The sequence below is a fragment of the Poecilia reticulata genome, chromosome 18 (assembly GCF_904066995.2).
Source record: "Poecilia reticulata chromosome 18, P_reticulata-male-v2, whole genome shotgun sequence".
NCBI classification, from domain to species: Eukaryota; Metazoa; Chordata; class Actinopteri; order Cyprinodontiformes; family Poeciliidae; genus Poecilia; species Poecilia reticulata.
The window spans coordinates 1,874,213-1,900,409 of NC_088847.1; the positions used below are offsets into that span (position 1 = coordinate 1,874,213).

General features: G+C 36.4%; 1 protein-coding gene across 3 annotated transcripts in view; it reads left to right on the top strand.

Annotated features, from left to right (window-relative positions):
* The window catches only part of mllt3 (MLLT3 super elongation complex subunit), a 105,122-nt gene that overhangs the window by 485 nt on the left and 78,440 nt on the right, over positions 1-26,197 (top strand). For all 3 annotated transcript variants that reach the window (XM_017310568.2, XM_008434908.3, XM_008434909.3), the window contains exon 2: positions 345-525. In XM_017310568.2, the coding sequence (XP_017166057.1) occupies positions 345-525 (181 nt within the window). The remainder of the gene's footprint in view (positions 1-344; positions 526-26,197) is intronic.

The window sequence follows — 26,197 nt, forward strand, 5'->3', positions numbered from 1 at the left end:
ATTAAAGGTGGAAACTGTCGCGCTTCAACTGGAAAAATGTCAGCCTGTCTTTATCACTATAGAGTTGTTCTTTTACAGTTAAATTATCTCAGAGCATTTTAGGTCCGACTCATTTGTTTATCTGGAAGTTCAGTAAAATGTGCGCAGACTCGCCTGTCACATGGATCCGCTGTTCACTTGTCTAATTTCAGAGCGCTAATTTAATAGAATACCCCCCCAGGTGAATCGGCCAGAGAAACTGCATTTAATGTCGCGATATTTACCATAAAGCCGCATTGATGCATGTCTCTATAAATATTTGTTTTAAAATGTATTGATTAACTCGGCAGCATTGTGTACCGCAGGGAGCTGTTCAGGTGAAACTGGAACTCGGACATCGCGCCCAATTCAGAAAGAAACCCACGGCGGAAGGCTTCACCCACGACTGGATGGTGTTTGTTCGGGGGCCAGAGAACAGCAACATCCAGCACTTTGTGGAGAAAGTGGTTTTTCACCTGCACGAAAGCTTCCCAAAGCCAAAAAGAGGTAGAGACCCCTGTTTGCTTGTTTTTTCTTTCTGCGGGCTCTTCTATTCTTCTCAATTCTGGCGAGGAGGAGGGGAGCTGGGTTTGAAGTTTCACTGCCCAGGATCAAAGACAGCCTGCAGTTCAGGCTTCCCTCTATGCCATAAAGTTTAGCTTTGGCTGCTTTCAGTGGATTATGTAAATTAATTCTGCTATGAGGAGGTTGCTCTACTGGTGTGTTTTCAGAGTGGCCTGCTGGTGCAACATATTAGAGAGTAAAAGAAGTGTTTCATGGTTTAGGCAGATCATTTTTGGACTGTTGGCAGAGGTGGTTTTAGCGCTTCTGGTGCAACAAGAAACCTGCATAAAACAGACATGCAGCTGGGATTCTGTAGACCACTTTGATTGGCATTTTCATCATTTTTTTGGATGAATTAAAACCTTGAACTGTTTAAAGTGTCTTACGGAAAAGTCAAATCCAGTATAATCTTGCAGATTACAGTGGATTTGGAATTAATCCTAACTAAAAATTATGAGAATACAATGTAATAAAACCAGATTTATAAGGATGTGGGCCCCTTCACATAACTTTATAATTTTCAATTATTGTTAATACTGACAAAAATACCAAAATATTAATACAACTCACCTGATAATGGCCTATGAGTTTCATATAAAGCATGATGTCTTCAAAAAACACATTCATTTAAAAAAAGAAAAAATATTTGGGGCCTCCAAAAAATTGAGGGCCCCAATTTTTAAGCCTTTTCTAAAGACTGACCCAGTGCACAGTATATATAATTTTTTAATTTTCACATTTTGAATATAAGCTTTTATTTATTTATACCTAGAAGTGTATATATTCATATGGAAATTAATATTATTTCAACTGTTTTATATCATATTTTCATCTTAGCATTTCGGCAAAGAGCAAAAATGTTTCACAATAATGGAACATTGAAGTAGCCTTTAGCATTAGTCATTTGACTGAACACTGGATCCACACATTGTCATGGATTCTTCCTTGGAATGTGACTCCAAATTATGGGCAAAAAAAATTGCGTATTCATAATTTTTTTCATAAAGAATTAATGATGAAGTTGAAACTCCAAGCCACAATGATACTTGACATGCTATTGGCTGCCATTTGCCTTTGATTTTCCTTCCTTTGGACTGCTTGGCTGTACCCCTGAGAGCAGAAATAAGGAAGACTGTAGCTGTAAACTTCTATTGTACTGCTTCTACTGCAGTGCTAAGATGGTTGTGCGCATTAACGCATATTAAGATACATTTGGTGTATGAACTATTAAAACAGGCAGTTACAAGTGTTTTTAGAGGGGGTCTCAAAATATTTGTGGATTTTAGCTTGGATGATTGTGGTCCCTAACCCTGTGAATATGTTGTTTCTTGTCCTGCTGTAATTGCTAGCACATGTAAAAGCATGTTACAGGGGCTAAATGGAAGGAAAAGATGGCAATTTTGTCAAACCTCAAGTCCTATTAGGCAGGATATTATATTACATTTAAAGTGTCCGGCATGCTGAGGTGAGTGAAGCATGTCCATTGCATAGTGAGAAGTTAAGTAATGTTGATGTCAATGTCAATTTTATTTGTAAAGGACTTTAAAAACACATATTAACTGTACTGAACTGAAGTGCTGTACGGTACTCATAAAACACAGATAAAACACATAAGAATAAAACAAGACAGGCCAAGTAAGTTACAATGTGAGGCCTTATGGAAAAGCTAAAGAATAAAAATGAGTTTTAAGAAGTGATTTAAAGTGTTCCAGAATGTGGGCAGACCTAATGTTAAGAGGTAAGTTGTTCCACAGATTAGCAGCAGTGACAGTGAATGCCTGGTCTCCTCTGCTTTTCAGTCTGGTTCTAGGAATATGTAAGAGAAATGAAATTTGACTGAAGTGTTCTAGAGACAGAATGGTTATGAAGAAGGTCTTGAAGGTAAACTGGAGCTTGGCCATTTAAAGCTTTAAAAACCAATAAAAGAATTTAAAAAACAAACCGATAAGAAACTGGTAGCCAATGCAGAGAAGCCAATACTGGTGTTTTGTGCTCTCATTTCCGGGTTCCAAGTAAAAGTCTAGCTGTGGCATTTTGAATCATTTGGAGATGCTGTAGAGAAGATTGGTCCACAATTTTATATAATGAGTTGCAATAGTCTAAATGTGTAGTGATGAAGGCATAGATACATTTCTCAGTCTTTAAGACAGAAGCTAGATTTAACCTTTGCTAGAAAGGACAGATGAAAAAAGCTTGCTTTCAAGACAAAGCTCACCTGTTTATCTAATTTAAGACAACTGTCAAAAATGACACCAAGGTTCCTAACAGAAGACTGATAAAAAGGAGCAAGGGAACCAAAAATTTGATCAGGTTTAACTAAGGCTCTTTTGTCCAAACAGAATTAACTTGAGTTTTATTTTAATTTAGATGATGAAATTTTTGGCTCATCCATTGGCTAACTTATGTTAAGTAATCTGTTAAAGACTGTAGGAAATCTTCCTGCCCCTCATGAAAACTACATCCTTGAGGGGCAGGAGCAAATCACTTCTTTGCTGATGATTTGCACATCATCAGCAAAGCAGTGAAAAGAGATATTACATTTCTTAAAAATATGTCCAAGAGGCAGCAAATACAAAATAAATAAAATTGAACCTTGAGGTACTCCATAATTTAGGGGTGCTGTTAATGGATCATTGTTGCAATATTTGAGTCTCACGTGTATTGATAGTGTAGCAGAAGTGCTCATGTACAGTAAATATGTGAGAGATTTTATGACTGTTCAACAAATCTTTTCTGAAATGTCCCGATATCTGTGGCAGCCTGGCTTTTCTGATGAGACAACTGTCTACATGCTACAGTGTGAAATGAGTAGGAAGTCAATGCTGGAGCATTATTTTCCTATGACATTGATCTTCCTGTACTACTTATTGTGGTACTGAAATGCTAAATGAGGCCTGTAGAGTTAGAGCTCAACATCAGACTCTATAGTCCTTTGAGGTTTTTGTTTTCTTAAGGATTTTAATGCATACAGTATAAGAAATCAGCTGCAGGTTCTTTATAGATGAAGTTGTTTTGAATTCAGCTGAAAGTGAAATAATTACAAGAGTTAAGTTCTGCATGGAAACATATGCCCCTAACCTTTGACTGAGGTTTATTAAACTAAAAACAACTGCTTCACATTCCCTGACCTAAACTGGGGGAGTTTTTAGATGATATTTGACCTTTGCTACCTGAAATCCTTCATTAACGAAAGGAAGTCCACTCTTAACATTCAAATGTAAGAACAATTTTATTCAATTTATTTATTGAACTAAAATTTACAACAAATGTCACTCTGAGGCTTTTTAACAAGACAAAGTGGTTCAAGTTATTTGGGAAATGGATTGTGTAGCGCCTTTCTAGTCATCCAGACATTTTCAAAGTACTTATTTTCCAATTACATTCACCACTCTGCATTCCCACTTCAATACAATTTGAGATTGAGTCCCTTGTGACACTTTTTTGACATTTTTGGCCCAAAATACAGCAATTTAATCATTTCATAGACAGATTCACATTTAATTTCATACATTCCATTCTGATTCTGATTCTATAAAGAGCACAATCAAAATTTGCAGCTTAGTTTTTAATAATGCATTTTTAGGGATGCCCGATATATCGATGCTAACATTGGTGCCGACCGATATTATTTTTTTAACATATTAGTATCGGTTCGATAAATGAAACTGACCTAAATATGCTTAGGTCAGAATCTTGTGTTCTGTAGACACAGCTTATGATTATATTTTTCTGTTTTTACCTATTTGTTTCAATTGTAAGACATTCATGCACGTTGTCTGCAACAGATGGAATATTTATTCCATCTTGTAGCCTTTTGATTCTGGAGGGGAATTGGCAGAGGTTATGAGGTCATATGATATTTGTTTGGTCATGTGACATTGATAGTGATATAGCAAGGGAACATGAGTAGTTTAACTGAAGCAGTGGTAAAGTCTGCAGTGTGTTTTTTGTAAAGTGTTTAAAGGGCAGTAAAATAAATATATCGGTTATTGACTATAATAGCAATATTAATATTGGATATCACTATCCAAACTTTTATATCTATGCATCCCCAATAGTTTTCAGAGCCACACATGGCCAGACGATTCTACAAGTTTTGAAACCATGAGGTTGATGTGCCTGTCTGAAATTTGAGAATCAAATATTGACATTGTAACTTGGCATGTGACATTTTTGTTGCATTATCTTATTTTAAAGGTTACATGTCATGCAAAGTCACTGTTTTAGCCCTTAAATATATATATTTTTTTTGTGTATTTTGAGTGTCTGGGAGTGCAAAAAACTTAAATATATCCCGTTCTTTTTGGGTTATATTTTTCAGTCTGTTCATTTTTCTTTATTACACTGTAATATGACGTCACCGCATTTGCGGTGAAAATGATGTGGTATTGCAAATACATGTCCTTCTCAAAAAATGTGCATATTGTGATAAAGTTCATTATTTTCCATAATGTAATGATAAAAATTAAACTGTCATATATTTTAGATTCATTGCACACCAACTGAAATATTTCAGGTCTTTTATTGTTTTAATATTGATGATTTTGGCATACAGCTCATGAAAATCCAAAATTCCTATCTAAAAAAATTAGCATATTTCATCCAACCAATAAAAGAAAATTCTTTTAATACCAAAAAAGTCAACCTTCAAATAATTATGTTCAGTTATGCACTCAATACTTGGTCGAGAATCCTTTTGCAGAAATGACTGCTTCAATGCGGCGTGGCATGGAGGCAATCAGCCTGTGGCGCTGCTGAGGTGTTATGGAGGCCCAGGATGCTTCAATAGCGGCCTTAAGCTCATCCAGAGTTTTGGGTCTTACGTCTCTCAACTTTCTCTTCACAATATCCCACAGATTATCTATGGGGTTCAGGTCAGGAGAGTTGGCAGGCCAATTGAGCACAGTAATACCATGGTCAGTAAACCATTTGCCAGTGGTTTTGGCACTGTGAGCAGGTGCCAGGTTGTGCTGAAAAATGAAATATTCATCTCCATAAAGCTTTTCAGCAGATGGAAGCATGAAGTGTTCCAAAATCTCCTGATAGCTGCTGCATTGACCCTGCCTTTGATAAAACACAGTGGACCAACACTAGCAGCTGACATGGCTCCCCAGACCATCACTGACTGTGGGTACTTGACACTGAACTTCTGGCATTTTGGCATTTCCTTCTCCCCAGTCTTCCTCCAGACTCTGGCACCTTGATTTCCGAATGATATGCAATATTTGCTTTCATCCGAAAAAAGTACTTTAGACCACTGAGCAACAGTCCAGTGCTGCTTCTCTGTAGCCCAGGTCAGGCGCTTCTGCCGCTGTTTCAGGTTCAAAAGTGGCTTGACCTGGGGAATGCGGCACCTGTAGCCCATTTCCTGCACACGCCTGTGCACGGTGGCTCTGGATGTTTCTACTCCAGACTCAGTCCACTGCTTTCGCAGATCCCCCAAGGTCTGGAATTGGCCCTTCTCCACAATTTTCCTCAGGGTCCGGTCACCTCTTCTCGTTCTGCCACACTTTTTCCTTCCCACAGACTTCCCACTGAGGTGCCTTGATACAGCACTCTGGGAACAGCCTATTCGTTCAGAAATTTCTTTCTGTGTCTTACCCAAGAGGCCATCATTGACACCCTCTTGCTTGAGGGTGTCAATGACTGCTGCCTTCTGGACAGCAGTCAGGTCGGCAGTCTTGCCCATGATTGCGGTTTTGAGTAATTAACCAAGCTGGGAGTTTTTAAAAGCCTCAGGAATCTTTTGCAGGTGTTTATAGTTACTTCGTTGATTCAGATGATGAGGTTAATTGCTCGTTCAGATAACCTTTTCATGATATGCTAATTTTTTTAGATAGAAATTTTGGGTTTTTATGAGCTGTACGCCAAAATCTTTATTAGTATTAAAACAATAAAAGACCTGAAATATTTCAGTTGGTGTGCAATGAATCTAAAATGTATGACAGTTTAATTTTTATCTTTACATTATGGACAATAATGAACTTTATCACAATATGCAAATTTTTTTTTGAAGTACCTGTACATTTGCTGTGGTACTGCAGGAACCACAATGTCTAGCTAGTAAGTTTATTGAATAAATTTTTTTTTCATCTCATTTTTTTATGGACTAGAACTAAACTTGTGGTCCAAGTTAATTATGCCGAAGTTGCAAATTGCAAAATATTGAGTTCTAGCATGGACTAACCCACACAATTCCTTACATTGTCCCCCAGCATCAGAGCCTCTTCGAAGTGTCTGGTTAAATTAGATTTTTTTCAGGAATGTACCCACATCAGTGGGGAAAGTCCCCTTGTTTGCACGGAGCACTTCCGGACTGCCAGTATCAAGAGGGATTTTCAGAAAAACGTCATCTGATTGAAGGGTCAGTTCCTTCTCTCTACTGAAACGAGGCTTTCAGCAAAATTTTTTAGACATAAATTTTGTGTGTGGATAATGATTTCCTGGCCATTAGTTTGATAGAAGTATTGAGCTTTCTGCTTCTGTTGGCTCTGTGTACTAGCTTTTAGCCGTCTACCTGAGGATATAACTGCACTGGATTTTTTGAATATAATTATTTGGCTTTGTTTTTGTTGGGGAACACATAATCCAAATGCATTCAGTGACGTTCTTGACACTCATGTTGGCTAACTCCTTAATTATGTTGTTTACGCCATTCATATTGTGGTGGCATTAATATTTTAAGAGGTATCTGATATGCATGGACACTGTTCATCTTATTCCTAGCCCCATGAGGCTTTGCGTGATTTATAGGTACAAGTTCCACCACAAACCGGAACCGCCATTTGTTTACATGTTAGCAACTTTCTAACTGGCTTTCGTCAGAGGTTTTAGGCCATAAAATATGTGGAAACATGCAATATTGTTTTACCGCTACCTGCAGCTATTGAGGGATGGGAGGATGACTTGAAGAAGTTCCCGCACATGACCCGTAAAAGCATATTTAACTATTTCACTGACTCAGTTGCTTCAAATGCAGATGTGGCTTTTCTTCCATTGGCTTTTTGTCCACACAGTGAAACCAGCACACATAAAGCGTTTAGATTTTTTAGCCAAATTATTTTTGTTTCCCCATCTGTTTGTAGGCAATAAAAACTGTATGGCTTATTACAGGGACACTGCCTTTTTGTTTTGGGAGCACGTTCTAAACACACTTGTTGCAGCCACAGATTCAATTGGGTTTGATTATTAGAGCACAACCTGAGTTTGGTTGTATAATGTGTTCACCTCATTTCAGGGGCAAGCCACTAGAGTATTGGAATTTTTTTTATCTGCTTTTCATGTGTAGGAAAACTATTGTTTCTTTAACATTTTGTGTCTCTCAGCAAGCAATATTTTCTGACTTTTGACTTTACTCTGATTAGTTATTGAACAAGGGAAAAACAATAGATTATTTATGTATGTTAAGGGAAAAAACTTTAGGCTACAAAAATGGATATGTTAGCAGTAATTATAATATAAATGGAATAAATAATCCTATAAAGAGAAAGAAAATTCTTACCTAGCTGAAAAGATAGAGCTGTTCAATTGCAATGCTTCAGGAGACCCACCTTAATGAGACAGAATATAAAAACTGAATGAGTGGGTGGGGCAGTTTAACAGTGCTTCAAAGGGGTAGAAGGAGAGAGAGTTGTCATTCTGTGATATACTGTAGATCACTTGTTTTTTTCTTTAGAGAACATGTATGAAGACAAAAAGGGATCTTGGCTTAAAAAATTTTCTAAGTACCTCTTACATTCAGCATCAGTCTTAACTCTTACATGAAATGTTTTTTGTTGTTGTTTTTTTCTGCTATAACAATTATACAATGTAAATACTCGGAGGTGGTCGCTGAAGTCATTTACTAATTGTCCACTTTTTAATTCACTTTCCAAATCATTTGAAAAAATATTGCCAAGCAATGTGGCACAGTGAACTATTATTCTAGTGGGTTGTGTGATTTTAGGAAATAAGCCAATATGGTGTTAATAAAATCCTCTGTACCTTTATGTTTGTTTGGATTTAACAAGTTGATATTATATACACCACCAACAAACAATCCTATTTTTCACATTAGTAAAGTGTTCCTCCATACAGTTGTTAAATATGCTTAGGTCAGAATCTTGTGTTCTGTAGACACAGCTTATGATTATATTTTTCTGTTTTTCCCTATTTATTTCAATTGTAAGACATTCATGCACATTGTCTACAACAGTTGACGTTTTTTTCACCACTTTATAATTATAATTCTCGTCCACATTCACCACCACCTTTTTTGTTTTTTCTATACAGATCAATTCATAACCAGGTAGTTCAAAGTCCATGTCCTTATCACTATTTTATCCTTGTGTCTGATATTAACATAACTGATGGTAGGCCTGTTGCGCTAAACAATAAATCAATTAATCACATGATAAATGAAAATTATCGACCTCATTTTATTTTATTTGCTCTATTTTTTCTTTCTGCCATTTTCTCTTTCTATTGATGACACTGGATGAAAAATGGTTCAACTCCATTGCTCTCCACTGACCTGTGCCTTTCTCATTTCCTTTGCGTAGGGGGGGAGTGAACTATTGCATGAGGTAGTCGGATATGCCCATCTTCTCTATCTAAATCTGATGATTATTGAAGGGCAATATAGTATACATACTTCATAATCTGTATTCTTTTGGTCGAATGTAGTTTTTATTTCCACTTTGGTTTTATGTTGTGTGTAGTTTTATTCATGTGGATTTTTTGTTAACAGAGTCTAAGAGTCCATTTTATTTTGGATTTTGGTTGTTTTATTTTGTTTACCAGTTCCAGTGTTAAATGTTCTTTTGAAAATAAAGTGTATTTATTTTTGGCAGGATGTGCTTACATTATTATGTCATTACCATTACATTGGTTTAAAATGGTCTTCAAACAATATTATCGTTTATCGCAATAATTTTTGAGACGGTTAGTCACTCAGCAAAATTTGTTATTGTGACAGGCCTAGTAAGTAGTCCTTAATCTTATGAAAATTTGCATACAAACTTCTGCTGTTAAAGTTAATAATTGATATTTAGTATCAATTGTTAAGCTGCTCAAATTGATAATATTGAGAGTCATTGTTGATATGCAAGAGAAAATTATTTTCTGGTTCAATGTCATTTCCAAATTCATGCGACTTATAGGTAGATATTGTGCAGTGTTTAATTCCAGGTGATTAAGTGTATCTAGACCTTTTGGTTGATAGTCAGCATTACCATCTGGTATGGATGTATTGAGTGTCGTTGATGATTTGATGTTAAATATACCCCACGATGAGTAGCAACTTCATGGTTTTTTCGGTGTACTAGTGCGTTGTCTGACAACCAATTTATCATGTTGCAGGTAAGCAAAGTCTCCTCTTCCTCTTGCAGCTATCAGTGGAGGCATCAGGTCTTTTCTCTTTCTCTTGACAGTGTCTGGGAAGTCCTCATTAATATAGACATTTGATATTTTAATCATATTACTGTGGTGCAGTATGATCTCTTTGTCCTTAAACCTCAGTAACTTGGCAATGAAGGGGCTAAGTCTGTCACCACTAGATTTCCTATTTCAATGAGCTCATTCCACCTCTGTTTTTGATGCAGTTTGAGTTTCTCAACAAAAATGTTTTTTAGTTTCTCTTCAGTTTGCACCCAGGTTTCTTCTGGTATTTCTACAATTCCATTAACAACCAAATTGTGTCTAGACTGTCCCTCCAGGTTTTCCATCTTGTCTGTGATGTTAACATGCTGTCGCAGATTATTAATAGGTCTGACAGCATGCTCTTGCCCTGGATTGATTGACAGAGGATTGCTCATTCCTCCACATGGGGACAGAGCCGGCATCATGTCGGTAACAAGTGCCACTTAAGGTAAAGTTTTGAAATCAGGGAACATTCCTCCAGTTGAAATAATCAGAAGTCAGCAAGTCTCTGGGAACAAGGGTCTTTTGGTCCTGCAAAGCCTCACTGCAATACGTTGTCAGCTCCTGGATAGAGAGATGCATTGAGTGGGATATGAATGTTTTGTTTTTCTGTTTAATTTTGTTATCTCCATGTTTTCTGTGCAGTTGAAAATGCCTGCATCAGGTGATCAGAGGTGAATCCATCTTAACGACGCATGACCTTCAGATTTTTTCACCACCATTTGAAGAAACTGGTCAAAGACAGAAAATATTCAGTTAATGTGACCCCTGCTTACATCTCAGCTTTGGATGAAGGCGTTCAAGATCAAAGCAACTGCTGCAAAGGTGTTCCTAATAAATGACTGATGAACTGATATTATTTCTCATGGTGTACCAGCATCAGTTCATGCACAGATCAGAAATGTTTGATGCTCTGCCTGGTGAACATCCTCTCTGTGCTTCTCTTTTCATTGCCGGGCTTGTCCCACATGGTGGCTCGGCCTACAATCTGATATAAATCAGCAGGTAGTTAATTCTCCCTGACAGCTTTACTCTGTACTTACGACATGTTTGAGAGCTTGCATTTGGCTGGAAGAGCTGCTGTCTGTGTCCTCATTTCTGAAGTGTACTTGAGTGGTTGCACGTGCATTTGGGAACAGGCTGTTTCTTATGCTAAGGTACAGGGGGAGTTATCAGAGTAAATAAACTGGAACATCACCCTCACTGTCGCTTTATTAAACCCCGGTTCTTAATGCATCTACTTTGCGTTGAATTCTCTCAACAAAGGGTTCTGGACATAACAGCTGGATTTCCTGACCATTCTGAAGCAGGAAGTATTTTAAACCTTCAGCCAAACACATTAAGCAAATCCTTGTGGTTTCTTCTCTCCTCAAATGCACAAAAGATTGTCTGTTTTAATTAAAAGATTTCATTTATGAGATTAATTGTAGTATCTCACCACTGCCAGCCAAAAGCAAGCAGTGAGATTCAGAAAGTGATAAGAGCGTGAGCAGAACTTCCTCCCACACAGAGTCAGAGAAGCTGCCAGACACACATTAAGAATAATGACGAATCAGTTGGCAAAGCTGCCACCACACTTCATTATTGCCATGCGGTTAACGGGCCAGTGTTGAGGCGTCTCCATGGAGACAGCCAAATGGCAAAGCCGTCTGAACGAATGGAGGTAAAGGAGCTCTTTGGAAGCAATGAGGGGGGTGTTATTTTGGCAGTAGGCAGCAGCAGCTCATACTGCTTAAGCACCTCATTTGTAGCACTGGCTGCTATTTAACTTGCACTAAAGATGGCTTCTCTTCAAAAGTGTTTGTGATATTTCAGAGGATTGTCACTTTTATAGGATAGGAGATGCTGCAAAGTACGGGAAAAACCTGCGATTTTGCTTTGTGGTTTTCTTTAGTTAAATGCTTTTTGTCACAGCAGAATCCTGACAATCTGTAAAGAGGGTTCCCATTCGTTTTCCTGACTGCCCAGTTTGACTAATACTGAAATAATTTCTCAATTCACCAAGTAGTAGTGAGGTTTTGGGGATTTGAAGAGGTTGACAGGATATGTCAATATATCAGAACATAAAAATATATAATTCATTCTAGCAATGATAATAGTTCCACTTTTGACGTGCAAATGAAATGCATCCTAGAATTGTGTTTTTAAAATGAGCATGAAAAATGTGAATTAAGTGAAATCTATGAGAAACATAAAAATGTTTAACCTTTCATCAAGATATTTACAACATAAGAGCTTCCTTTTGTGATGTAGTTTGCACAGACTTGAACAAAGAAACGTAGCTGAAACAAACTTAAGAAAGACAGTGTGAAATAAGAATGCACCACATTTAGAAATGCTGTCAAAACTCGTTTACATGCCCAGAATTCCTCAATCAGATTGAAATGATCCACATGCATCATTTATATAGGCATGAAATTAACTAATCCAATCATGACCTGCGTTTAAACGGTCCCTCCAGTTTTCTGTGATTCCACAATCATGGAAATCCATGCAAAACAGATCCTCATTTTCATGCAATGCATTCATATACAGTATATATGTTTATGTGAATGTATACATCAATCAACAGCATCCCCCAGGTGCCTTGGGCCGAACTTGAAAATTGGGCATGAGCTTGTGTATGTATACAAAGAGACATGAAAGTCCCATCATCAGAAATTTTATGGTTAAAAATTCTTCCAACAGAATGTGAGTCATGTGCTGAAAGCTAACCCAAAAAGCAGATTTCCTTTTTTTGAATCCAGCAAAAAGGCAGAAAAGTTTAGGAGTCTTGTCCACCTTTATTTTCAGTTGGGTAGAGTTACTAGCCTTTTCAACATGGATGCTCTCTAGACCACATGGTTGTGAAACAACCCAGGGCCTTCATAGAGAACTGTAGGTGATGTATCTCCTTTCCTCATGGACTCTTGTGTTGTGTATGCCAGATCAGTGATAGGATACACACACTCAGATTGATTCCTTAATAGATTGGGTCAACATGTTTTTCTATGGCCATCTCATGGGCTTCTGATGCACAACCTTTTAGCCCAATTTAGGCTTAATCTGTGGCTTGTGTGCACATACCACATAAGTCTATAGCGACCTGAGCATAAGATACAGGTCCCCAGGCTGAAATATGTCTTGGAAACTTCAATGCATTCCTTTAGTCTTTGGTATGGGATTTGTACGATGGCCGACAGGTGCAAACGCGCAGCAACAGAGAAAAGATGCTAACAGAAAAAGAGACGCAACCAAATGAAATGCAGCAAACAAGAAGAGATGCAAACAAAAAACGAGACGTAAACAAAAAAGAGACGCAAACAAAAAAGACTACAACCACAAATAAAATGCAGCAAAGAGATGCAAAAAAGACGCAAACAAAAAGCTAATGCAGCAAACAAAAAGATGCAAACAAAAAGCGAATGCAGCAAACAAAAAAAGACTACAGCCACAAATTAAATGCAGCAAACAAAAAGAGAGATGCAAAGTCCTGAAAACGGAAGTGCTCCAGACCACTAGGGGGAGTCTAACAAAAAAGCTGTGTCCGAATTTAGGCTCTGCATCCTTTAAAGCGGGTGTTCATAAAAGCAGCAATGGTGACAAAATAATTTTTTCTGTATTACGCTTAAAATTACACAAAATGATTTTTTTTTTACAATGTTTTTAGGCGAGAATGTAGATGTATAGATCTCAAATATCTGCTCGGTTCATTAATAAATCACCTAATTCCAATATTGCTCCGACGTTTTCGGAGATGTCTGCTCCCGCTGCATTAACAGCCAGCTCCTCTCGCCAGCTGTCAGCTGGCTGGGTGCTCCATGTTCGGTACACCGAGAGAACGCATGTCTCCCGGCAAATCGTTATAAAAACTCCCGCTAGTTTTCCCCTATGAGTGGAGGTGGAACACAGATATTAAGTCAGGTAGTAGTAAAATCTTTTGGTTCATGTTGGGAATGGAAATCCCGATCGATGAATCATAATTTGTATTGACACACGGAGCATAAAATCAGCCAAGAAAAGCATTCAGACTTTACTTATTTTATTCACTTTCAGCGCTGAAAGGAGACGCTTTTACCATTACATCCGAGAAGAGTTTCTAAAAAAGTCTGTAGCGTCTGAGGAGAAAGAGGAGGGCAGCTGATTATATGGACTGAAGACACTCCCTGAAATCACACCATGTCTCTGTGGCCTGGGAAAACGTTTCTTTTTCGTGAGAAATGGACCTTGGTGTCTAACAGAATCAAACATGTAACTTTTTACTATGGGCCTTTGTCTACCAGCGTATGACTCTTTCTCGACCTTGGTAAAGCGTCTCAACATTCCCCCTGTTGGGCTCTAAAAGAGCCCAAAAAAGGGAAGACAAACCCTAGAGTAGACACTGTCCCTTCCGGAAAACATCCCCCGAGGCTTTTGCAGATGTTGATATACATAGCTTCATTTCAAGTATTGATGTCTTTCATTCATTTCATTTCATTTCATATCAATTTTGGGGGTAAAAACAGACAGGGCACCCCGAGGCCTCTTAGGCGGTGGATCGCAATCACAATGTCCCCCTTACAAACTAATAAAGAAAGAAAATTGTTAAAGGATATTAGAGTGTTAAATTTGGAGGAACATAGGTCAACCCACCATGGCATGACTGTTTTTTTTTGTGGTGGGAGAAAATATTTTTTTGCAGTTTTGTCAGAGCTTCGTCATCTTCAATTACACATCAATCTTAATTTTGGACCGTAAATTATTTCATTTCATTTTTGATTTATTTATTTTAAAACCAGATTTGTTTGTTTTTGGTTGGTATTAGCTCAGGTCAACACTATGCCATAGAAGGTTAAAGAACTGTAAAAAAGCAAAATCCGAAAATGTTTTTTGTTTTTTCTTTAGTAATAAAAGTTAAAAGAGATGAATGTTAAATTTAATGACACATGAAATGGTTAAAAGTTATATTGAGGGAATTGTTAGAATGCACTGCAATGCAAATTGAATGAAGGGTCAGGACAGTATTTCAAAACTTAATAAAATGCCAAAAGAGATAAAGTTTTGGGTTAATATTTTCAAATGAATAAAATGTAAACGAGTAAGAGTTACTAAAATGCAAAATCAATAAAGTGTTAGGTAACATGCAAAAAGTCAATAAAATGTTAGATTAATATATGTTTTAAAAGTTAAGAACTAAAACAGGAACCAAATTTAATAAAAGGTAAAATGAATAAAAGGTAGATATTACTGAAACGTTAATAAAATGTAAAATTAGAAATGTTAAGATACTATCCTTTAATGTCAATGAAGCAATAAGGAATAATGCGTAAAGCGATCTATTAGTACGTTGATAAACCAAACTTATTTGAAATTTTAAGGTAATATTTAAAAGTTAATGAACCACAGAAAGGATGCAATGTTAAATGAAATGAAATGGTAAGAAAAGCTTAGAAGTAATGAAAATGGAAAGGCACAGAACATACAACTAACACTAAACAGCAAACCAATAAATCAGGATCAAGGCAGCACAGTCAAAATAAACTGGTATGAATGAACTATGATGAGGAAACAAGTAAAAATGCTTTCTAAGTAAAATGTAATAGTAATAAAGTTTAATCATATCAGTCTCTCTATAGCGAGACCTATCAACATCAAATCAGTTTCTGCGTGTGTCCAGATGTTGAGCCGGCGCAGCTCGATGGGAAACCCCGACAGGCCAGCGAGGCTTCAGTGGCGTTTCAGCTGTAAACTGGTCCACCAATCGTGGAAGGCGCCCACAGTCTCACATCCTGGCACACCCAGAAAGGATTGGACTTCATTCTGCAACACAAAAAACACAACAAAAAGGGAAATCAATGGATTATATAAAGAAAATTAAAGTGAAGGAAAGCATCTATTTTTGTCACTAGATACTAGTATTGCCCTTAAACTCTGGAAAGCTGGAGCTCCACGGTCGTCTTTTGGTTCTGGGAAACCATCTGATAGGCAGGTGGGGTTCTATTGGTACCACTGCTCTTCTCTATGTTGGAGGTGATGCACTGAACAGCCAAGGACCTCAGGCAGGGAACAGCAGAATCCACAGGTGATGAGGAGAGCAAGGAGGACGATTCTTTCAGATTGTGCATCGTCATGTTTTTTCTTTCTTCTCTTTTTTTAAAAGGCTGCTCCTTGAAGCTGAAGATCAGGTAGTTTTTTTAAAATATATATACTAAGCCAATAGAGCATCAATAAATCAATGACATTTGTTATTTAAGTTCTCCTCTTAATAATAGTTAAAGAAATGCTTAAATTAAGTAACATATTTTAACCTTCAAAAATAGCTTTGCTTGTTTTAAGTGTTGGATATTCACAGGATCAGACAAAATCAAAACCAAACAAAAATCATGTAAAGATCAGATTATAAAATGAATGTGCAAAACTGCCCACAGTAATGTTTTATCAAAGAAATATCATTTGAAATGTATATGAATTATCCCTAATAGAAACTTTACCAGAAAATTTAAACCATACATAAATGTTTTGCTTTTGTTATTTTAATCAAGTTCAATCAAATAGTCCTAATTTAATAAGAAGTAACCTGCTATACTAAAGGCTTGTAACATATTGTCAATAGTGTGAAAAGTTAATGATACGTGTTAATTTAAGATCCTTTGTAATATATTCCATTCATGTCATAAAAGATAACCCTGTTTTGTCTCAAACCAAAAACTGTAAATTATGATTATGAGAAATGTTTAGACATTTTAGACAGACCTTGAATCAATAGTTACATATTGCACTAGATGTTTATCTTAATTCTGTCAATCTGTTTGACCCGCTTTAAGCAGTTCCATAATTGCTCATTTGTAAATCCCAATTTAGACCAATTTACTTTGAATCTTCGTATTTTTCTTCTCATTTTAAAACCTCATGTAATTAGCCTGTTTTTTTTTTTTTTTGCTTGTTTTTTTTTTACAAGAATAAAGTTAACCCTGTCACTCCATATTAAAGTGACTTTATGGTTTTAAATCCCAAAAGTTCAACACTTTTACCTTTTGAAAAATTGGTTCTTTCGAAACCCTTCTATAAAATATTTATTTAACTGAATTACCCTCTTTTGTAGTGTTTATCATATTTATCAATGTTTTTGGCAGTTTTGGGGAGAAATTTGATACAACTAGATTTATTAAATTATATAATTTTCAGGTTAGACCTTTCTGCATGACTTGGTTAAACAAATTATTTTGAATTATAGCCAGAGAGAAGCAAACAATTTATTCCCTGTTTTAAACAACTCTATTTTGTAGAAATCTATTTGACACATGACATCATTGTTAATTTTAATGTATTCAATTCAGAATATTCAGTATTACTTTGGAAACTCATTCGAATAGTTAAAACATTTGTGAATTTTGATTTAACCTCTTATATTTTGCTGAAGCCCAAAACTGAAACATTTCTCAATAGATCAGATTAACTCACAATTTGTAGATTAGATTCATTCCATGCATCTCCCCCAGTTTGTGTATTGAAACACTGTTTAATGTTTCGGTACAGAAACTCTTAAGAAACCCATTCAAATCATTTAGCCCACATTTCTTTCATTGCTAACTATAACAGTTGGGTTTAATTTAAACAGGGTGTTTACACCTCAGTGAAAGAATTGAATATTTGATTGACAATATGTGCAGTAAACCCATCATTTGGTTCAGTAATTTTCTGAAGAGTAATTTTCCTAAGATTTGAAATGGATTCAAATAAACTTAAATCAAAACTTGAAATACTAGTCCTCATATTTGTAGCCACTGTAATTTGAGCCAAATAGATTTTAGACTATCCTTTTTTGTATTTGAAGTGTGGCTGGTTGTGCTTTTGTAAATCAGGAAATTAACATTTTTTACCGTACTTTTATCCTTTTTCAATCGTTGTCATAGTGGAGGAGAAAAACACATTAGCCAGATGTTGGACAATCAGAGTTATAATCATTCAGGCAAACAAAATATTTCTGTAACCTGCAGAGAGTCCTAACACTCTGCTGCATCGAGCCTTCACTTGTACCGTTAAACTTATCCTGGGGGTCATATAGCAGAGGTCAGAATGAAAAGACAGTAGACCATGAATGGGCTGTAAATTAAACTAAGGTGAGAAAAAGTGGCATCACACAACTTGAAAATTCAAGAAAAACCATTAAAAACTACCAAGTTTTGTTGGCAGCCATTTTGTCTCCAACCTGTAGACTGAGTGGAATCCCAGGGGCCCCGGAGCCCAAACCACATGACCAGAGACGTAGAACCCAGGACCAACCATGGCAACAGACAAGCAGGACCGCCTCTGAGTCTCAGGATGACTTTACATGTGATGTTCCATTTGCCCCATCAGAAGCTGCTCAGGGCAGTATTCAGTCCCGCTGTGCAGAAAAATCTGGACAAAGTGTGTGGCCCCCCTTGAGAGAGCGAGGGAGGGACGGAGAGATACAGCATGTCATTGTTTTCAAACCTCCGTATCACGTCGGGCAGAATCCGGTGGTCTTTTCTGCCATAGGAGACCCTCACAAATCACGCCTGGGTCTCGTCCTTTAGCCAGGTGTGTCCTCAGAGATCACAGTCAAACATACAATGCGAGATCCTGCAAGCTGCAATCCGTCCTCATGTGACAACAGGAAAAATCCAACCTCACTGACATCTGTAGAAGCTGTAAGAATCGTCCAATAGGTCTTTGCCCTCAAACAGCAGTCCAGCAGAAGATGGTACAATTCATAGGTGTAGAAAGTGCAAATGTCCAAGTCGGCGTGGCTAAGAACAGCAGAGGGCTGATGCCTTTTCTCCTCGCATGGCCCTGAACCCGCAAAACCCGGCCCCCATGGTCCCCGTCAGACCACAGGAAGCAGAACTGCTAGAGTAAAAACAAAGTAAATTAAGAAAATAAAAGTGTGTGCCCCCTTTTGCTCACATAATTATAAATTAACTGTCTTTTCTGTAGCTTGTGATGTAGAGTTGCCTCTTTTTTTGTTTCTTTTCTTTTGTTTCAGCCAGGCTCAGGGTCACTGGAGCGGCTCAGATAACGTCCACTGCCTCAGTCTGAGCTCAAAAGATAAAATAGAAATGCATTAAGATGATTCACCCTCAGATGTTTCAGAATTAACCGGTTGTAGACCCAACTCCTTTCAAAAATCAAACTAAGAAATTATTAAACATTTTGACAAAATTTAGTATTTCCAGCTTCATACACTTTTCATCTATTGGTTATTCAAATGCATATGTAAAATAATTAATTCAATATTGTACAATTTTACACAAAAGCATCCTTGTGATATTGCCACACTTTAAGACAACCAGTTAAATTTCCTTAATAATTTAGGTCAAAAGAAAACTGTAATCAGTTATTCTTTATTCCATTAATGAAAATATTACCATTATCCTGATATTTTTCAAAACTGCTGAGTGTTGTATTTATGTATTGTTTTCTTTTTAGAATAAAAAAATTGTTCACATTTTGTCAGAATTTTTCTCCATGTCCCTTTAGGGGCTCCGTAGAATTTAAAGTACTTTTAACCAAAATGTTCTCAATGATAACAATTAAATCCAACTGTAGCTTTATACAATTAAAATTAGAGGTGATGCAGGAAACTCATCAATCTGAAAATAAACATGGCATAGATATTGATTGAAGCTATTCAATTTTATATAACCAATTGTTAATTTAGTAAGAGCTTCTCTATAACTCTGTATTTCAGTCATGCAGGAAGGCCCAGTATAAGAGCTCATTAAATGAACTCACAATATATTCAAATGAATACATTCATAATTAACTGTATCTTTAAACCAACTAGGAATTAGTCTATTTCTTCTCCACCCCCTGTTGATATAATTTAAAAATTTGAAAGCGATTTTGCATTTACTTTTCTCCAAAACAAAAATTTTACAGGATTTCACAAGTTTTCCAAATCATCTATCTAGAATTGAAAGTAGACTATCAGATGTTCTAAATGTAAAGTTTTATCAGAAATGTTTTATCTTTATTAAGTTTTATGTTTATCTTTTACCATTTCCCCCTTTTGTTTTCGTATGTAAATAGAAAACAAACATTTCTGACAACAACATTTCTATTGTTCTCAGAAATATTTTTCAGAGATTCTTTTTCTGTACACATTTCTAAAATGTCCAACTGAAACTGTACTGCAAAGGCCAAAAGTTTTATTATTTTAAAGAGTTCAGATCAGAATTTGGATTGCTTTCCTAAAAGGCCGTTTCAATGTTTATTTTGAACTGACAAAAGAAAAATTGATCAGATTTTTCTTTTGTGGCAGAGGAGAAAAAAAATGTAGACAAATATTGTGCAGTACTGTAAGATGTCATTGCGTTTCAAATCAAATGTTCTGTTGGACTTGAATTTATGCATCAATTCAATCAAAATTTAAGGCACACAAGTGTGAGCCCATTGTTGTCCAATCAGTTTGTTTTTACATAATCAATCATATCCACTTTAGAAGTTTCATCATATCCAATTTGTGCCTTTCTACCAAGACACGCATGTGTTTCGAAAGCAGCAGTTAGTTAGTTAGTAAGTTAGTTAGTTTTGTTATTAGAATATAAAAACAACAATCATATTAATAAAAATGAAAAGAAAATAAAACACGTCAAACTAAATGAAACAGTCTCGTAATAAATGCTATCTGGTTTTAAACCAAAGCTGAAATGTGATTACTCCTTTTCAAATGTATTATTTTCCACTTTGAATTGAGGTAACCGAATTATTTAGATTTAGAATCATTAATTGTCTTTGAGACAAGAATATGTTGCAACCAATGTAATTGAATCTAGAGCTGTTTCATAATCACCCTTTGACTCAAACACATACTCATATTTATTTACCAATTTAGTTCCCTCTTTATGTATTTTAAGGTGACCAAGTTTCAAAGTCCAAGAAATCCTGTTTTTGATAAGATAATAAGAGAGAAAATATTGTTTAGTCCATGATAAAGTTAAAGTTGCTATAAACCTCAATTTTTCAAGTTTCATTAAGTTTAAATTTAAACCCCTCTACAGCTAAGCTGAGTTTCAAACACATTAGATGTCACTTTATTTTGTTTATAATTTTACCTGTTTTGTAATTTCATTCATCTTTCATATAGTTAATTTTACCACATGTGAAAATAGTGAATTGTGCCAGATTAGTTTAGTTCCAATCAGTTTTCCCTTAGCGTCATTTATTCCTTCCAGCCAGTATTACCCCGAAGGCTGTCTGTTTAACAAGTCGCCTCCTTTCATCTGCACCAGGTATTCTATCCTTTTTATTTTGTTTTTCTCTTTTTTCCTTATTTTGATATTCATCATGCTCTGCCAAATAAGCTATTAATGCTTCTATTTGCTCTCAGAGTGTAATCTATGACCTGATGCCCCACTTTGGATCGTATTTTTTCCTTTTCAAGTTCACCCTCCATCTGTTTAGGCTCAAAATTTAGGCTCAAAAATCACTTCTTCTCTCTTTTCTCTTTTTTTTTTGCAGTTTCGCTCGCACGGCGGTGAGGAAATCAAACACAGCAGAAAATCAAACCCAGCAGACAAAATCAAAAACCTCCCACAAATTATAATTTCCCAATGTTGACCATGGTTTTAAAACACATTGCAATAAACAGAAAAGAGTACATTTAAACACATAACGTCTGCACAGTGGCAGAAGCTTACACACACAGCTGACAGATACAAACACAGCTGACAGATACACACACAGCTGACAGATACACAGAAATGGATCCATGCTTTTCAGCTCCTATTTTTGTCCTCTTAACTCTTATTACTCTACAGAGGATCAGATCGCAATCAACCTTATCTCATTCTTATCCTATGGTGGACCCTCTCAACACTTTTGTGTTTCTTGAGTAAGTCTCAGATTGGCTAACGCGTTCTTTTCCGAGGGCAGTACTCCCCGAGGATAAAACCGACAAAACCTAGCCTTAACCTTTGCCGCGTCCAGGAAAAGCTGGGGACGGCCAGTTCCCACTGCAAGCCAATCAACCTTTACACCTAAATCTTCACACCTAAAAACTACTTTATTTCTTCACACCTAAAAACTACTTTATTTCTCCACACCTAAAAACTACTTTATTTCTTCACACCTAAAAACTACTTTATTTCTTCACACCTAAAAACTACTTAGTTTCTTCATACCTAAAAACTACTGTTTCTTCACACCTAAATCTACTTTTTCTTGTCTATACTCCTATGAACAGTTAAATATGTAAACGCAATTTGAACAGAAATGTATGAAATTTAGACAAACCTGGGAAACAGTACAGACAACGGCTGATAACTGAAATTTATACAGACCTGAGAAACGGTACAATGGTGTATATTAAGGAACAAATGTCCTTACCTTTCATGTGGGCCCCACACCAGAGTACTGTTCCGGAAAGCCTGCGCCTGAACGGCCAGTCCAATCTCCGCTCATGTGTCAACACAAAACCATCCTCTGCTACCAACTGTTGGGAATGGAAATCCCGATCGATGAATCATAATTTGTATTGACACACGGAGCATAAAATCAGCCAAGAAAAGCATTCAGACTTTACTTATTTTATTCACTTTCAGCGCTGAAAGGAGACGCTTTTACCATTACATCCGAGAAGAGTTTCTAAAAAAGTCTTTAGCGTCTGAGGAGAAAGAGGAGGGCAGCTGATTATATGGACTGAAGACACTCCCTGAAATCACACCATGTCTCTGTGGCCTGGGAAAACGTTTCTTTTTCGTGAGAAATGGACCTTGGTGTCTAACAGAATCAAACATGTAACTTTTTACTATGGGCCTTTGTCTACCAGCGTATGACTCTTTCTCGACCTTGGTAAAGCGTCTCAACATTCACTAAAGAATTTAATTTATTTCTGAGCAAATGGGTTTGACTGATTAAAGTTAAGCCTTCAAACATAATAGTTTTTTTTTAACTGCAATGTCTTACTGCTTGAGATCTGGAGAGCAATTGAAAATGAACAATATCCACTGTATACATTAAACATTTTAGAATCAGACAGATTTCTTTTTTACTATGGAACAACCTTTATTACAAAAGGTGAAGAATAATACAGAAATAAAGAGTAAAAAACCACAACTTTTGAGTCCGTTTTTTTCTTCGTCGCTATGTGCTTCACGTTTATGGAGAGCCATTTCAGCCAAAATTAAATAAATAAATAAATAAATGAGTGAAATAAATAAAAAAAATTGTTAAATAAATAATTTAGTTTTTTCATTTACCAAATTTTTCATTAATTTTTCATATTATCAATTTCTCAATTTCCTTTTTTTCATTAATCTATTTTTCATTTAACCATTTTTTAATTTAGCTTTTTCATTAACCCAATTTTTCATTTATTTATTTTTCATATCAATTTCTCAATTTCTCTTTTTCATTAATCTATTTTTCATTTGCCCCTTTATCCGTTTACCCGTTTTCATTAATCTATTTTTCATTTAACCACTTTTCAATTTCCCTATTTCATTAACCCAATTGTTTCATTTATTTATTTTTCAGATGATCAATTTCTCAATTTCTCTTTTTCATTTATCTATTTTTCATTTGTCCATTTTTCATTTATCCATTTATCTATTTACCCATTTTTCATTAATCTATTTTTTAATTTAACAATTTTTCAATTTCCTTTTTACATTAACCTGATTTTCTATTTCCCGGTTTCATTAATCAATTTCTCATATATCCCTTTTTTATTTACCCATTTTTCTTTTATCTATTTTTCATTTAACATTTGTTTGAAAAATTGTTAATTTTCCAATTTCCATTATTCATTTAGTATTTCCTTGTTTTCTTATTTATCAAATTCTATTTTCCCGCAAAACTTGGAAAAAATAAATGCAAATGAGGAGAGTCACGTCATCAGGCTACAACTTCCCCAATTGGTTGGTTAGCGTCACACCCATACTTTGCTTCAAGAAAGATGGCGACCTACTAACGGGTTATCAATAAGCTGAAGCTCATTAACTTCATTAGAAAATAGTGTTATTAGTCCTGACTTTAGTTTATGTGTGGCCGCTCAGACAGAACGTGTTTCAGCTGTCGGCTCGCATGGACTCAGAGCTTCACCGTCGAGAGTTTTTATAGTTTGGACGAAGCGGCCGCTGAAGTTGGTTTACGATTGAAGGTTCGGGACACCTTTGTAGCTACAAGCTGTGATCCAACTATAAGGAGCAGACTTTACTGTAATTCGTAAGTGAACTGCAATATCCAGAGGCAGCTCCATGGAGCATCGAGCTGAAAGAATGAGAGTGGCAAGCCTTGGGAGATCTGCATCGGAGGCCATCTTTCAGACATGCACCGCTGCTGTCCGTCCAGGATCCTCCGGTTGCCCAGACGTTGCACGGTAAGCTACCGCTGATGTTTATTTTCCAACTACAGTCATATTTAATCAGTAGGGCTCAATTACGATCGCGGAAGGTTTTGAGTTGATCTCGGCAGTAGGTGACAAACTGAACGCCGCCAGGATGTTGAGACCAGCCCGTCCTCTGATAAAATACATCTTATTAAGGATAAAATCAACAAAACGTGTTCAAATGAATGGCCCAACAAAATTAATAATCTCAGTAATTATTGTTTAAACAAGGTGTGTGCATTTCGATAAAAAGGGACTCAAAGACCCTGATGAGCAGAGCAGTAAATATGAAGCCTGAAAACCTAATATCTTAACGGACTGAATCTTTTGTGTTTTTAACTAATCTCTGCTGGGTTTGTTGAGCGCAAGCGGTTGCCACGGCAACAGGTTGATTAAATTACATTAAAAAGTTAGGAGAGGTTTAGAGTCGATCGCCCTGTTTTACCTTTGCTGGGATGCATCACAGCTGCTGTAGTTTCTGAACGTTCAATAAACGACAAACTTGGACTAACTACCTCGTTCGTCTGCGACTATATTTCATTAAGTAACAAACAAATGGCTTCTACCGTGATGATTATGTGAAATTAAATTAATATTTTTTTAAAGTTTTGTGCGCTCTGGCATCTTGCTTTGAGTCTGAGAGGCTTTTCCTCTATCAGACATGCTATTTATTTAGTGGAAATATTGATGCGATAAAACTCTCCAAAATAACCTTTCAACTTTTAAACTCCACTGTTGAAAATGAGAAGCTGACATTCACAAATGACATTGAAATAAATTCTAGTCCAACTTCTGGTTTGTTGCGATTCCTCTGGATCCTGTTGGAGGAAAAATATCCGAACTTCACAAGATGTGGCTTTAACCCAACTTCTGTCAGTCTGAAGTTTCTCATATTTAGGTCATCAAACCAAAGTTCAGATCTACCATAACTGGTAGCATCGCCACCAGGTCAAAAGTACAGCTTTTTGGCGCAGCACATTCATTAATGTTTTCATCATGTATATTTTCAGATGTTAAGCTGTCACAGCAGACCATCCTGCAGGCCTCTGGTCTCAGTGTTTCCCTTCAGACTCCCAGTGGGCTCACAGCTTCAGGATGACCAGAGACCTTCACCTTTCTGGAGCAGGAACACCCAGCCAAATGCACTGGTGACACATTCATTTAAGAAAAATGTGGCTGTTCTTATACCATTGATATGCATGAACCGTCTGTATTTTACCGTTTTGAATAAACAAAATGTTTTATTATGAAATCTGTGTTCCTTCTAATCTGTGAAGTTCTAATTTAATCAAATCTCATGTTTTCATGTGCGAGAGACAATAAAATGGATCGTTTGTTTGTGGCTTAAAATAAACAAAACAATCTTAATAGAACAAAGCTACAAAAATAGAATACAGATTGAAAGTTTTGGACCCGTTTTATTTTTTGGTTTCATTACACTGAAGATTCTTCAACATGAAGCTAAACAGTGAGTGGAGTACCTTGTATGTACGACAACGTAGAAATGAACAAACATGACATATTGGGTTCTTAATAGCAACCCTAACAGTTATTTTACACAGCTTGGTTTATTGAATAATGATTGTGTTCATTTACGGACGCCTTCAATTGGAAATCTGCAATCTGAAGTGTCAGTGAAATAGTTTAACCAGTCAGTCCTCAGGTCTGTCTGCCCTGCATGTTCCAGGTGTTTCCTTCTGTCACACCTGGCCTCAGTAAATGTCTGATAGATGAGCTAATGCTATCATTTGTATCAGGTGCTCTGGAGCAAACACTTTAAAATGCAAAATGTTAATGTCCTGTATAACAGAGTGATATAGACAAATGTTTATCTCACTGTCATTTTCACTTTATAGCTGAAGTTAATCAAATTTCTGGATGTTCTGTGTTTCAGTTAAATTGAAG